This window comes from Cyprinodon tularosa, unplaced genomic scaffold (genome assembly GCF_016077235.1).
Source record: "Cyprinodon tularosa strain WSP-4 unplaced genomic scaffold, ASM1607723v1 ctg167, whole genome shotgun sequence".
Classification (NCBI taxonomy): domain Eukaryota; kingdom Metazoa; phylum Chordata; class Actinopteri; order Cyprinodontiformes; family Cyprinodontidae; genus Cyprinodon; species Cyprinodon tularosa.
This window is the reverse complement of record NW_024038504.1, coordinates 1,571,754-1,587,500: the sequence shown is the minus strand read 5'-3', so window position 1 is coordinate 1,587,500 and position 15,747 is coordinate 1,571,754. Positions and strand designations below refer to the sequence as shown.

At 38.4% G+C, this 15,747-nt stretch overlaps 1 protein-coding gene across 1 annotated transcript; it reads left to right on the top strand.

The window, feature by feature from the left end:
* The first annotated feature begins 1,025 nt into the window (after positions 1 to 1,025).
* rnf11b (ring finger protein 11b) lies at positions 1,026 to 14,608 on the top strand. The gene is made up of 3 exons (XM_038281129.1): positions 1,026 to 1,558; positions 12,773 to 12,942; positions 13,781 to 14,608. The coding sequence occupies exons 1-3, from the start codon at positions 1,436 to 1,438 to the stop codon at positions 13,950 to 13,952; spliced, it is 465 nt and encodes a 154-aa protein (XP_038137057.1). The 5' UTR covers positions 1,026 to 1,435; the 3' UTR covers positions 13,953 to 14,608.
* The last annotated feature ends 1,139 nt before the right edge of the window (positions 14,609 to 15,747 follow it).

Below are 15,747 nucleotides of genomic sequence, written 5' to 3'. Positions count from 1 at the left end.
TGTCCACTCCTTGTGAATCTCCCCCACATTTTTTAATGGGTTTTTTTTCACAATCTTGACTAGGGCGCGGTGATCCCTATCGCATGTACACTTTTTCTGACCACAGTTTTTCCTTCCCTTTGCCTCTCTATTAATGTGTTTGGACACAGAGCTCTGAGAACACCCAGCCTCTTCAGCAATAACCTTTTGTGTCTTTCCCTCCTTGTGCAATGTGTAGATGGTCGCCTTTTGGACAGCTGTCAAATCTGAAGTCTTCCCCATGTTTGTGTAGGCTTCAGAACTGGACTGAGAGACCATTTAAAGCCATTTGCAGGTGTTTTGAGTTAATCAGCTGATTTGTTGGTGGCACCAGGTGTCTTCCAAATTGAACCCTTACACAATATTCAAATTTTGTGACACACGGAATTTTGGATTTTCATTTGTTGCCACTTCAAATCATCAAAATTAAATGAAATAAACATTTGAATGCATCAGTCTGTGTGCAATGAATAAATATAATGTACAAGTTACACCTTTTGAATGCAATTACTGAAATAAATCAAGTTTTTCAAACTATTTTAATTTACTGGCTTTTACCTGTGTCTGTGTGTGTATATATGTATATGTATATGTATATATGTATATGTATATATATATATATATATATATATATATGTATATATATATATATATATATATATATATATATATATATATATATATATATATATATATATATATATATATATATATATATTGTGAGAAACAGTGTGATAACTGTCTGGGATGAAGAAATTCCGTGAGGGCATATAAAACACGACGCTTAAAATGTTGGGAAGTTGTATTGAAAGACAGAAATATGAGAATAACAAATAACAGCCATTACGGTGACTGGTAAAACGACTGATTAAAACCCTATGTTTATGTTTTCTATGTAAGACCATGTGACCACCTATCTGATTGGTTGTTGCCAACACCATCCTGACCGATGGAGGAAGCTCATTTGTCCGTTCCTTCAAGGGGCGGTGCTACATCGTCACCTTTGTCGTTATTCAGCAGCTGCTCTCAAACTGGAAAGTCCCTTACAGCCAGACAGCTTCCAGTCAGGAATAATGCTCTTTCCTTTGTCACTTGGTACCAGGGACTTGGATATTGTCTCCTATTGGTTGTCTTAGTAGATATACAATACTGTCAGAGCTTTTTATTTTATTTTTTTTTTCTCACAAAGGAATATCATCCTTTGGAGTCGAGGCTCATGTTAGCTTGCTAGCTTTTTGTGCGTGTAGCTGTTAGCCGAAGGATGTTTTGTTGTTAAAGCAGGCAGCTCTCCCATCGTCTGGGAGAGGATATTTATTGGCTTTTAATGGTCGGTTTGCTTCTGACCGTCTCTGTGTAAAGTGAGCCGTGAAATCCACCGACACAGACCGGGGGTCCGGTTTGACAGAAGAGGAAGGAGATGGGAAACTGTTTGAAATCTCCGACCTCGGATGATATATCTTTGCTACATGAATCCCAGTTGGACCGGGCCAGCTATGGAGACGGTACCGACCTGGATCAGGAACCACCACCCCCCTATCAGGTCAGTTTAGACCGGACCTCAACCAAGCCCGCCTCTTGCATAGTTAATAAACGTTTATTACATAGTAAAATCTTGGTACGGTATTATGACTACGTGGAGCAGTATCTGATGTTTACAGATCTAAAATCTCCCTTCACAGCGATCAAACTAATCCTCTTTGCTCTATCCTTAGGTCCTTGCTCCGGGCAAATCCTTAATAAACGATCATTCCTTTCGCATTTATAAGCGAAAGTCATTCATAAAAAAAAAAACATGTAGATTTGGTTTAAGTCAATATGCGTTAAACAAAATATCCTAAATATATAGATTGACAATATGAGCTTACATTTTTATGATATCAAATTATCCACGTGCAATATAATATTTATTTGGCTTTCTTGACTGAAGTTACTCGATATTTCATTTAACTGATAACCTGCAAGCAGATTCTGTTTGCATGTTGACCTCATTTCCTGACTTAGGTCATCTCTACACATTTAGGGCATGTTGTTCCTGTAAATATGTGGTTGTGTTATTGTTGTTCACCAGGTTAGCACATATCTGTATGTGATATTTAAGGCACTGGTAGATAACTTGTGTATTACTAGGTCAAGCCAGGCCTTATTAGATGGGTTTAAGTAAAGTATTTTTAAAACATGGCAAACTAAATGCAATGTAAGTACAGCAAGACTTTATATTAGTTGAAGTTTATTTATATTAAGCTTTTAAAATAGCTTCTCCTGAATAAGATTGGTAGTAAAATCTTACTCAGGAGTAAGATTTTAGGAGTAAGACGATACATTTTAAAACTAACTTAAAAATAAGAAAGAATATAATATGAATTATTCAAATAATTTGTATACATCCTTTAAAATCATTTTCTAAATTGTGTAGATTCATATAGATGTTTCTCTATTTTTGATTAGCATTGTGTTGATTGTAGTTTTAAATGAGATGTTTTTGTTTACTTTGTACCTCAAGGGATGCCATACCCAATAAAAGATGACTTCATTTTAAATCTGGAAGCAATCAGTTGTACCAATGAATGACTGGAAACCAACTGTCAGCAGGGTTCAGATGTTTGATCTTCTAAAAGGCAAATCTGTGCGTTGCGTTCCTTTGGTGAAAGCAGTGAGGTGTGTTTTGTTTGTTGTTTCTATTATGCACCCATGTTCTTGTATTTTAAGGTTTGTATGACTCAGTTTTCCAGGTAACGACAGTGATCCGGGTTAAAAAGGTAAATAAAGACCTGAAAAACACCCATCCAGCCTGTTTAGTAAAGCATTAAAAAAATCAAGTAAGGTGTATGAAAAGGAGGTGTCTGCCATCAGAGATTTCCAACCCAGCAAAAAAAAAAATTAGAAGCTCTTCCAAAGGAATCAATGGATTATTGATCAAACCTTTAGACCAAGGCCCTTTTTCCCTGATTGCCCACTTTTGCCTGTTCTAGGAAATGGCCCGTGTAGTTTAAAACCTCATCCATCTCCAGATAATGAAGACCACATCACTCTCTGATGCTTTGCTGCTAGGCTGTTTCATTTTATTGTATGCTTATCTGGATTTGCGCCTCAATACACTTTCCTTTTTGATAAAACCATGTATTTGGAGTGGCTCAGCTTATCCTAAACAGTGTTGTCAGGATAGAATAGGAAAGAGCCATTTGTTATTCTGAGGGCTTTTTATTATTTCAGTTTGTTAGGCTCTCCTTTGCCCTTGTGTCTTTCTGTATCTTTTAAAGCCTAAAACACTGAAGAAAATTGGGTGCAATTTTTTTATTGGAAGATTTGCCCTTCCAATGTTAGCAGCCCAAAGAGTTGTTGTTGCTTTTCCTTTTGACCTGTAAACTCCTGTTTCTAAGTATCCCTAAACCCTCTTCTCTTAATTTGACACCTCTTATTATTTATTTTTCAAATATTGTAAAAAGCTTAAATGCTTATTTGATAACAGCATATCTGTTGGTGGCCTCCAACTGTTTTAATAGTTTTTGCAACAGTAACCCACCCTGTTGTGGAAGTGGGCAGACAGACGATAATGTCATTCTCAGAGTAGGATGCTTCATTTTCAGGGTCCTTCTCCAGGTTGAGTTTGTGGTCGAAGAGTTTTAAAAACACCTTATTCACAGAAAAGGCAAAAAATGTCTCTTCATTTGAGCAGAAACAGAGAGCACAAAGATAAACATTAGAACTGGTTCAAAAGGCTGCTGGCATGCTTTTGATGTCAGATATTTATTTAGAGACCTTAAACAGTGATGGGGTCAAATTAACCCCAAAGGTTACATAAGGGTTCTTAGCTCAGCTTAGCCAGTCAAAAGTTTTTTGTTCTGTTTTTTTATTTTTTAACCTTTCTCTATTCTCAAATAAACAGTCGTTTACATTGGCCAAATTTTCCAAAATTGCCCAGGAATTACTGTGGTATTCAGAAAATCCCTCATTTAGACTTTTAGGGATTTCTTGTGGGGTTTTTTTTTTCTTTTTATTGCACGACTGATAACCCACAGTGATACTGAATAACTGGCAGATGCTGTTTGTTTAAATGTTTTCCACACATACAGGGGTTTGAGTAGAAAAAATAAAATGTCAGCAGATTATAAACTTGCATGACATTGCCTTTTGTTCGATAATTTTGGCTAAATATCTTTTAGTTTGAGCCATTCTTTGGGCTTTTATATTATTTATTGACACAAATATAACTTTTCCAGCAAAACAACTATGTTGTTATTGCAACAGGAAATCATCCGTCTTTCAGAAAATCATGTCGGGTCAAAATGAGTATTATATTTAAACTCTTAGTCTTTGTTGTTATATGTCTATGACAACAATACACATATCTTTCATCATCTCATTTTTTTACACAGTTGTCCTTGCCTGCCCATTATTGTCCTGGGGTGTCACTCCCACTGTGTAATTAGGTCAGTCAGCTGTGGTCTGAGAAGGGATGACATAATAAACACAAGAGCTGAGCAGTTGTTATGAGAAGCCTCTTGCTTAAGCTCTCTGAAAGTCTGTTTAGAGATTGTTGTTTTGGTTAAACTGACAATGTTTTATTAGAGATTGATCAATTAGGTGAAAATATAATGATAAACAATTGGATCATATCTCCCCCTTATCACTCAGCACATTAATAATCTGAACCCAGTCTTCGAAACTTGCTTACACATTCTTTTTTGTGCTTAAAGTTCAGCTAAATGCTTCAATAGGTTTTGTATGTGAACCTGTACTGTTCTTATTGGTTCACAGTCGTGTTTTGCTGTCTATGTTGTTTTTCTTTCTTTTTGTTTTTTGCTGGCAGCGTATTGTCTGAGATACCAGGTGTAAAGATGTCTGCCTTCTCTTGGAGATAATTGAATTGGAAAGCTTTCAGTCTGCGTAGGATTGTCTGCTAAAAAGGCATGTGGAAAACCAAGAATTGTTTAGGTAGATTAAAAGTTTACCCAGAAGTGGATAAAATAAGTAAACCAGACAATATTAAACATGTCACAACAAGGGATCTAGAGGTCTAAGGCACAAGTGTCTGAGTTTACTTCTTAGAAGAACAGAAGGTTTATTTAATAAAATATCATAACTACCATAACTGTTGATGCATCTAGCAGCTATCCACTGATGGCTCTTGCCTTACCTCTTTTGTTTTTCCCACGATCTGTTGAAATGATTAGTGTTATGTCTAAGTTGAGCGTGCATTCACACAAAGACAGACTGTTCATTTTTATAAAGAATGAAGAAAAAATGTGCAGCCACAGGACAGAACGCAGCATCATCTAGGTAGGAATCCTGGGCCCATTGGTAATGTTCTGACACTACCACATGCAGAAAAAAAACACACGTACAGAGTAAACATAGAATTGTGCCTATGGGGATTTGACACAAACATTTCTTGACCTGTTTGTGGGGTTACAAGTGACACACTGAGTTGACTCATTTAAAACTAAGAATCTGAGAATGCTACTGTCATCCATAGCAGACCAATGTTTGCTTTTGTATGAATGCTACACTGAACGACACCATTGACTTGTGAGTGTGAGGCTCATGCAGGTTAAAGAGAGAGAGGGATGGAAGTGGATGACATTGCTTAAGACAAGACTCATCTCGCTTGTACACACAGAAACCCGTAACAGGTGTTCTGAAATTTTCCAGCCTTGGACTCGGTTTCAATAATTATCATCTACACCAATCTCTGAAAACAGTGGATCCGTGTGGACACGTAGCCTAAATGACAACATAGCTTTGCTGACACACTCAGTCTGGTCTCTGTGTAGACTGAGTTAGTAAACACCCAAATTATCATCCATTCTCCGAAACTAGCACGTAGAAGGACTGATCAGTCCCTGGAAACAAAAAAGAAACTCCTTTGTGTTTAGACTAGATTATGATGCATGTCAGCCAAAATGCAGCTTATTAAATCTCGACATTCAAGTTATGAAGGACTTTAATTCTGTAATTATTTTTATAATACCAGCTAGAGCTGTGGAATTAGGCCCCGTCCACACGAAGTCAAAACGAACACGAAACGTTTGTCTTAAAGACGGAGACGTAAAATAAATGTAATCGACCACATGAATGCATGAAAACGCTGCAAAATGTATGCCAGGCCTGTAAGTGGCGCTGTGGTGCCAAAGCAAAAATAGGCGAAAACAGGCAACGAAATGTTGGGCATGCGCAGTAATATTTATACAACAACCAAACCGGAAAATGGCCCTGCGGGTCCATTTTCGTGGTTCAGTCAAATTGAGGTGATGAACTATGTCGTCTATATTGCTCTGTTCTTCCTGGAGATATTCCAGAAGAAGAAGATTCTATTGTAAGCCCGACAGCAGGGTGAGTAGCATGAGCAGCAACCATTCAACACAGTACGGCGCCATTGTCGTTGTGATACTGTGTCGCGCATGCGTGTTTAGAGGCGATGCTATGACGCATGCGTGTAAGAAAAAAAATGCAGTTAGAGCTTAAAGATGGAAACGCGAAAACGGCGTTTCAAAATCTTCCCACTCTGAAGGCTTAATAAAAAAAACATTGTTTACAGACTCCCGAAACGCCGGCTTCTTATGGATAAGAGGCTGGTTTGGTGAAAAATTTGTGCGTTTAGGCCAGGGTTTGACTTCGTGTGGACGGGGCCTTAATTGCATTTACAATACAATGGTAATATATAAATGTTTAAGGCCCCGTCCACACAAAGTCAAACCCTGGCCTAAATTCACAAATGTTTCACCAAACCAGCCTCTCATCCATACGAAGCCGGCGTTTCGGGGGTCTGTAAACGATCTTTTTTTTATTAAGCCTTCAGAGTGGGAAGATTTTGAAACGCCGTTTTCGCGTTTCCATCTTTAAGGTCTGACCGCATTTTTTTTTTTTTTTACATGCATGCGTCATAGCGTCGCCTCTAAACACGCATGCGCGACACAGTATCACAACAACAATGGCGCCGTACTGTGTTGAATGGTTGCTGCTCATGCTACTCACCCTGCTGTCGGGCTTACAACAGAATCTTCTTCTTCTGGAATATCTCCAGGAAGAACAGAGCAATATAGACGACATAGTTCAGCACCTGAATTTGACTGAACCACGAAAATGGACCTGCAGGGCCATTTTCCGGTTTTCCGGTTTGGTTGTTGTATAAATATTACTGCGCATGCCCAACATTTCGTTGCCTGTTTTGGCCTATTTTTGCTTTGGCACCACAGCGCCACTTACAGGCCTGGCATACATTTTGCAGCGTTTTCATGCATTCATGTGGTCGATCACATTTATTTTATGTCTCCGTCTTTAAGACAAACGTTCTGGAAAATATTAGCGTTTCGTGTTCGTTTTGACTTCGTGTGGAGGGGGCCTAAAAATTGCAGAGATGCTCAACATTGGACACATTATATTTAACAAATGAAATGCACTAAATTTCTTTCTAGCCCTGTAGGTGATGCTAACACAAAGTGGATTTGCTACTACACAAAAGAGAAGAAAAACAAAAACCACAGATTGAAGATTCATGCGTGTGAGCAGAAGGAAGAGTTACAGAAGAAAAAATGCTAGAGTCCATTGTTATAGCAATTTAGTGCTGCAACAATTGACTTTAGAAAAGGCAAGCTTTTAAGGGTATGAAAAAACTGAACCCAAAACACCTAAATGCTTTAGACTTAGACAACTTTAGTGTCATTTTTTAAACATATAGTGTATACAAAACGAAATTTAGTTTTGTACAGCTTTCAGACAGTTAGCAGCAGCTTAGCAGTGAAATGTGAATTTCCATTTCATAAAATGTAGCAGTGATCAAATGTAAATGTAAACCGTGTCTGTGCTTGTGGTGCTTAGGGTTATATCTGAATATAAATCACAATATTTGTTGAAAATAATTGCAAGTTTGAATTTTTGGCAAAAATCATTCTTAATACCACCTATAATGGTGTATAAAATTCTGCTTCGTCTGAACAGTACCCCCTAATCGACTCAGAAGATTGTCAGATACACCCAAACCCAACTTGGATGTGACCGGACTTAGATGTGTCTGCTATTGTTCTTTGCATGGGTGCCTGCTGATGAACGGTGATGATTTCACTGCTGAGCCATCTTGTTCTTTGGATTGGGCTAGTTCCCAATGTGAGTAATCAGAGGAGCTCAGAGATGGCTAATCCTTGTGGTTTTATGAGGAAATTGTTTTTGTGAAATAGACTTAAGGGAAAGAAAGATTTTTCTCAGGAAAAGTCTACAGTTATGGCTTTGTTGACGTCAAGATAGTGGTGGGAAGAGAAGTCCATGTGTTTGTGTTGTCATCAGAGCTGCTTGGCGTTTATTAGGTATTGAATGTTGTGGTTTAGGTTTGCGCTGCAGCGGGTCAGACAGAGGTTGACTCATCTGTGTTGGACCTGGTTGTTGGAGATAAGGAACCTCCCCAAACCAACTTCAGAGGATTCATTAAAAAAACAACTTTACTTCAACATTAATAACATAACTTCTGGAGATTCCTGTCAAACACCCTAAAGCCATTATCTGATTGGCTTTCAAATTTTAGATGCATTATGAGAACGAGTGGTTTGAAATGTTTATTATTAAAGTGAAACTGCTTTTTAAGACGTTTTTTTGCAGACATTTTTGGAGACCATAGCTTAAAGAATTAAATATGGTTTCCCATGGCTGCATTATTTGCATGGCTATGCAAAAGTATTCACACCCCTTGAGGTTTTCTTATTCTAAGCTTTGAAAATCCTGATTAAAACTGTACAATCTATCATCTGATTAGAGATTGAACTTAAAGCATATGTGGACATGGCCGCCACCTGAACTGACAGCTCAGACAAGAACAGTTTCAGCCAAAGAAGCAGCAAAGAGACTCATGGGAAGAGTTGCAGGGATGTATAACTTAAAGGAATAGTACACCCAAAACATGATTAGCCTTCATTTTCTACTCACCTCCATGCTGAACAACACTCTGGAGTACTTTTTTGATATCTCAAATGCATCTGGAGATCTGGGAGGCTTCTTGCTGTCTGCTGACATTCAAATAATGGAGGTCCATGGCGCCCGAGACAGAAAGGTCCATAAAAGTCCACAAAAACGTGTCAATATTCCTCCATACTGCTCGTCCAATGTAATCCAAGTGTCCTGAGTGGGTAGCATCCAGAATTTACTCGAAACGAAGTCATTTAGAATGTTTTTAGAGCATAAACAGTAGTGTATAGGATTTCCTAATAGCGCCCCCATGCGCGCTCACGATTCTACGGAAGCCGGCAGACCAAACCGGAAGGAAGTGCGCATTCAGCGTCTGGTCTGCCGATAATGCAAGCGTAGAAGAAGAAATGTGCTGTTTACCTGTGCAAAGAAAGAAACAACGAAAGAAAAATGTCTGAGGACTTCAGTGTTGAGGAAGAGCATGAGTTCTTTGCCGAGCTGAATGCGCTGGTTTGGTCTGCCGGCTTCCGTAGAATCGTGAGCGCGCATGGGGGCGCTATTAGGAAATCCTATACACTACTGTTTAGGCTCTAAAACGTTCTAAATGACTTCGTTTCGAGTAAATTCTGGATGCTACCCACTCAGGACACTTGGATTACATTGGACGAGCAGTATGGAGGAATATTGACAAGTTTTTGTGGACTTTTGTGGACCTTTCTGTCTCGGGCGCCATAGACCTCCATTATTTGAATGTCAGCAGACAGCAAGAAGTCTCCCAGATCTCCAGATGCATTTGAGATATCAAAAAAGTACTCCAGAGTGTTGTTCAGCATGGAGGTGAGTAGAAAATGAAGGCTAATCATGTTTTGGGTGTACTATTCCTTTAAGTGGTTGAATCCCTTTCTGTTAATAGAATTGTTACCACTGCCCTCTGCTGGCCTTATGATGAAATGCCTTAAGAACTCCATTTTAGTTTGACAGCAAGGGATGTATGGGTCAAAGAAAATGTGAGAGATTATGACCTGACCATATTAACCTACATATAAAATGCTTTCATTAGAATTAGAGTGATAGGTCTTATTCTGTATTTTGGGCAGTACTTGTCGTCCGTCCTGTTATCATGCTCACAAATATTTCCTGTGTTGCTAATGTTTGTCTTTTCCATACGTTTAAATGATTTCCCTGTCTGGTGTGCAGTTGTCTGCAGGTTGTGTTCAAACACACAAACTATGCAGTAACTAAAGAGAGATCTTGGATGTCAAAGGTTGCAAATACTTCATGTTTGAGTCATTAATTCCTTTCAAGTGCTTGTTGATTTCTTATTTTTATTATTTTTTTTAGATTGCATGAAAGTCTAGAAATTTTGAAATTTAATATTTTTTATAATAATAATATATTTTTTTTCTCGAAATCTTTTAGCCTGTTTCTATAAAATATGTGGAGATGTGTGGAGTCTAAGCACTGCTTTTCTGCTTTCTTTTTCTGCTACTGCAATAATCAATTCCTGTTTTAATGTGACATGGTGTTTGCATAAATTTGACCCATCTAAATGGTATAAAAACTTGTGCATTTTAAACAGTCCAGTTCCAACAATTTTTTTTTTTCATTTTAGCTTCCTGCATCTGCTTTCACTTCTATCTACACAGTTTCCACCCCTCTGCCAGCTCTATGTGGGAAGCCTGAGTCCTACAGGCTGACGGTGTCCAATTTTGTGTGCGCAGCTCCACACTGAAAATAATAATGCAACCGTTTTTGGCATCTACTAAATCATATTTATTTACTTCAATGCAACTGTTTTATGTCCTACCCTGCAACATGAAAAAATTGTGTTAAAGTAATGAAACATGGTTAAGTAAATGCCAAAAACGGATGCATATTTTTGTTATTGAAGGAGGGAAAAAAAAGGTCTTCTCAGCTTCATCCTTCGGGTTACCCTGAGGTTGTTATATTATCAGGCATCGGAGGCTGGCATGACATGCCAGGCATTAAATGGGAGAGACAATGAAATAGCTGACCACTGCAGACTGAAGGATCACAGCTGCTGTCCTGTCGGAGGCCCTGCTAGTAGCTTTTATTATGGTCATACTGTCAGTCGTTGTTTTTCTTCTATGTAGACCAAAGAAGCCAGGAGAGCAGCAAACAAGCTCAGTCAATAAACATGCTGACACAAGTTTAAATGCTCAGCATCTGTTTACAAATTACATTTCTCTAAATAAAAAAAAAAGATCTCTTTAGAATATTTAGAATCACTATATTGAATTGGGGTTCTTGATCTTTTGAGTTGTTAATCTTCTGATTTGAAAACCTATAAGAGAAGAACTAATTAATTGAATGAAACATGAAAAGGAGGAAGTGGAGCAGGCACTGCAAGTAACTGCTGAGGGTGTATGAGTATGTGAGAGCTCAGTGGGAGGAAAGGGGGAAGGAACTTGTCCGGACCACAAAGTGACAAAGATTTTAGTGAATGAAAACCAGTTTAATAAGAGGGTTTAGTTAGCTATTAATCTTTCCAGGAATGTTGATTTATCTTGACATTAACATGAAATTTCACTAAAAAGATGAAAAGTTAGAGTTATACTAATGTTTAAAAAAGATTAAATGACTATTTGAGTTTTGTTTCTTATTTCATGGCTGTTTGAAAGTAAACTAAATGAGCTAAAAGTGGCCAACATTTGTTTAAATGAAAACAGCTTCGTGGAAACACTCCCACCTACTGATTTCCGCCGACATACCATTATGACTAGAGGTTTAGCTTGACCGTATGCTGACAGCAGTGAATGGAAACCTTTCTCATAAGTCATAATGAGACAGATGGTAATATACATGCTAAGAACAAAGGCTGTATTTTTGGTTCTGAAACCTACAAATTCAACTAGGTACTTTCATTGGTTTGTACTGAAGGAATTTCACATCAGTGGTGCAGACATCAGTGCAAAAATGTATAAGGATAACATAAGTCTATGTAAAGGCAGCTACCAAGTCAGCCTTTTATCAACTGACGAACATTTTCAGGATTAAAGGACTAATCTCCAAGCAGGATCTTGAAGAACTTACATGCATTTATCTTTAGTAGACTGATTAACACAATAGTGTCTTTATAGGTTTGCCAAAGAAGTCCATCAGACAGCTGCAGCTGATCTAAAACACTGTAGAGCACATCAGCATATGTCTGAAGTCCTTCCACTGGCTCCCTGCAGCTCAGAGTCTTTAAGTCACTGAATGGATCAGCACCTACATAACAGATTTGTCTTTAGTGTATCAACCTCCGAGACCACTCAGGTCCTCTAGTTCCCGCCTACTCTGTTCACCCAGAACTAGAACCAAACATGGAGAAGCAGCATTTAGGTCATATTATGCTTCACTTATCTGTAACAAACTCCCAGAAGACTTGAAAAGTGCTGAAAGCCTTTCAAGTCAAACTTAAAACCCATTTAGAAATGCCTTTGACTGTTGACATCAAACTGTTAACTGAGGTATTATTAGTTTAAGGTTGTGGTCCAACTGTTTTATTTGTTTTACACATATTTTCTTTTATTCTGCTTTTACTTATCTTCTATTTTATTATCTAATTTGTGTAAATCACTTTGAATTGTCTATGTTTAGAATTGTGCCATACAAATAAACCATGCCTTGCCTTACATTATAGTTGTGTAATTTTACAGGATGTTTATGCTTAAGCTCATTGGTGGCCTCTGCTGCTGTTATTGTCCTTGTTTATTAGATGCAGATCTTAATAAACCAGTCATGTTGGTCGAACCTCCAATAAAAGGTTTGATCTGGGGGAACATACCAGTAAAAATGTAAAGGTGTTTTTGGAGTGACCTTCACTTGTTGGCTATATTTTAATGAGAGTCTCTGTCTGCAGGAGCAGATCCATGTGCCTGTGTACCACCCGACGCCCAGCCAGGCCCGGCTGGCCACTCAGCTGACTGAGGAAGAGCAGGTCCGCATTGCTCAACGCATCGGACTCATCCAGCACCTCCCCAAGGGTGTGTACGACCCGGGCCGTGATGGCTCTGAAAAGAAGATCAGAGAGTGAGTACGAACCTAATGCTAATCTGGGTAGAAGGGAACGACTCTCCATATGTTGGATAGTTTGATTAAAAAACATTTTAAGCCTTCAGCAGCCAATATTCCTGCTTAAAGTATTTATACTTGTTTAATATTTTTAATGCAAGTTTCAGATACCAACCAGAAACTTAAATGTACTGAAGTACTAATTTGTAAATGTACTACATTTATTCTTAGTATATATACTGAGGAACTTCCCATAAAACTATATATTAGGGTATTTTCCTTTTTTTTTGGGGGGGGGGGTTTAAACGATTTATCATTACCCGTACACTTCCATAGATTAGATTAGATGAGCTTTATTGATCTCACAGCTGAGAAATTCACTTGTCACATATTGGCATAGAAGTTACAGAAGGTGCAAACAAGGAGGAAAAAGGTGCATTAAGAATAAGCTATATATACAGTATATCAAGATATAACCCACCTCTTTGTGTTGGTTTATCAAATATAGTCCCATTTAAAAATGCTGCAGTTTGTGGTATTAATCTGCCATTTTTTAAAGCAGCTGTTAAGCCAACAACTAAAAGTAGATACTGCTTCCCTGTTCCTGAAACTGCAACTGAGCTTTAAAGGGAAGATTATGTAAAGCTTAAATAATTATTATTCCAACCATCCATCCATCAATTTTCTGACACGCTTTATCCCAAGTGGGGTTACGAGGGTTGCTGGTGCCCGTCTCCAGCTTTCTTCGGGCGAAAGGCGGGGAACATCCTGGACAGGACGCCAGTCCATCGCAGTAATTATAGTTCAATAAAGTAAATATATTGACCATATCTGAAAATCTTGTTTACCTCCACAGGTGTGTGATCTGCATGATGGACTTTGTTTATGGCGACCCCATCCGGTTCCTGCCCTGCATGCACATCTACCACATGGACTGTATAGACGACTGGCTGATGAGATCTTTTACCTGCCCCTCCTGCATGGAGCCTGTGGATGCAGCGCTGCTCTCCTCCTACGAGACCAACTGATGCCTAGACCATGCTGGATTGGCCAGATCTCCACACACACACACAAAAAAATCCCTCCTCACTGCTTACTTATATCCTGTATTAGTAATACGATGAAATTTAGGCCATGATTTCAGGAGATAAAATACTGGATCAGTTTTGTTTCTGTGCAGATAAATGGACTTAATATCGAAGGCATATTAATGCCTTCATTTCCTCAGTGAGCCTGCAGGACAGGACTGAATCTGAGAAAGGACTTAGGAAATAAAGATGATGGTTCAGACAAGCAGGGGGGAGGCTGGGTGAGAGACAAGATAGGGCCGATCAAAAGATATGATTATGAATAGGTTTTAAATATATATGCACATACAGACTCTTGCACAGTTCTTTCACTTTACTTCCAGCCTCTGAAATGTTCCCACCAGAAGTGAGAGGAGATGGCTGACCTCCACTGGAGGGATCATCATGTTTCCCAGACTGCTGGTAACTGAAGAAGCCCTTAGATGAAAGAAACGTAAAAAAGAGATGAACTTTGAGAAACTGATGCAAAGAGTACCGCTGAGGTAACTCACGAGAGGATGGGGCCTGTGCTCGTCTTCAGAAGCAGACGGGCTTAGTTTTGTTTGTCTGTATGGATATCTTCTGTCTTTGATGGGTTAAAGATTTGATTGACTTCTTGTGAATGTGTTTTTGTTTTTCCAACTAAAGGGCTCTGTTAAATCTGTATTCACCAATAATGTGGGCATAACAAAAAGGACATGCAGTCTGCTTCTTATTTACTAATGTAATGGATTGCTGTTAAAAATTTTCCTTTTTAAGGTTCAGATTCCCCGTTGGGAATATGAGAAAAGCACAATTCAGCCGCTTTTGGTTTTTTTTTTGCACTTTTTAGTCAGATTTAAAAGCAGAGAATCAGCATTACTACAATGTGATCCATTATATCTGCTTTATACAGGAGACTAGGCTAAAACAATGTGTCCAAATCCATGTAGGCCGAAAATTAAAACTTCTTAAAGTCTCAAGTAAGACAATGAAAAATTATAACAGGTTAAATTTAGTTAATTATCCTGAATCATATTTTATTATGTTAATTCTTAATTTCTCTGCACTAAGAGAACTCTGGTTGGGTAATCTCTACTGTATTTTTACATTCCCATTCTCAGCATCGCCCAGTTTACTGGAATGGCACAAGAAAAATATTTGCTAATATGATGTTCTCCTTCTTCTGTGTGGGTTTTTACCGTGAATCTGACAGGATGTCATGTAAACTGTTCCTGTGCTCCTTATATGACTACAATCATGTAAAAACTAGTAAATTGAGTGTGTTAAAGTGTAAGGCTCCCACCCTGAGTGTTTTTGGAAAACCTTCACAGATGGATAGGTGGTTAGCGGCCTGTACCTTAGTTTTTTTGCACAGTACTTTATCCTTGTTGCATATATATTTAGTCTTCTGCCCCCCAGGTGGAGCTCCATGGCCTTATACTTTACACAGGTGAGAGCTGGTTGATCAATATGTCTTTTTATTCTTTATGGGATATATATATATAAAGTCTGGCCCTCTAAAAATCTGCTCTCTACTACAGTACAGCTGAAGACGTCTATCGAAATAAAACATGTTTTCTAGCTGCTTCGTATCAGATTTGGTCTAAATAATCCTGGGGTTATTTGAAAACAATAAATCATGATGCTCCTAAAACAGTGATATGTCTCACTAAAAGTAAGGTCTGCACATGGATGCAGGAAAATTTCCCTTCTTGTTAAAACTCCACAACACACAAGATGTTGCTTTGTCATCACAGAGTTGGTGTTGCACTCT

Bases quoted from the DNA above. Each gene is read 5' to 3' on its own strand.
- rnf11b (XM_038281129.1), top strand. From the start codon at position 1,436: ATGGGAAACTGTTTGAAATCTCCGACCTCGGATGATATATCTTTGCTA. The intron at 1,559-12,772 runs GTCAGTTTAGAC...CTCTGTCTGCAG, and splicing joins AACCACCACCCCCCTATCAG to GAGCAGATCCATGTGCCTGT. The intron at 12,943-13,780 runs GTGAGTACGAAC...TTACCTCCACAG, and splicing joins TCTGAAAAGAAGATCAGAGA to GTGTGTGATCTGCATGATGG.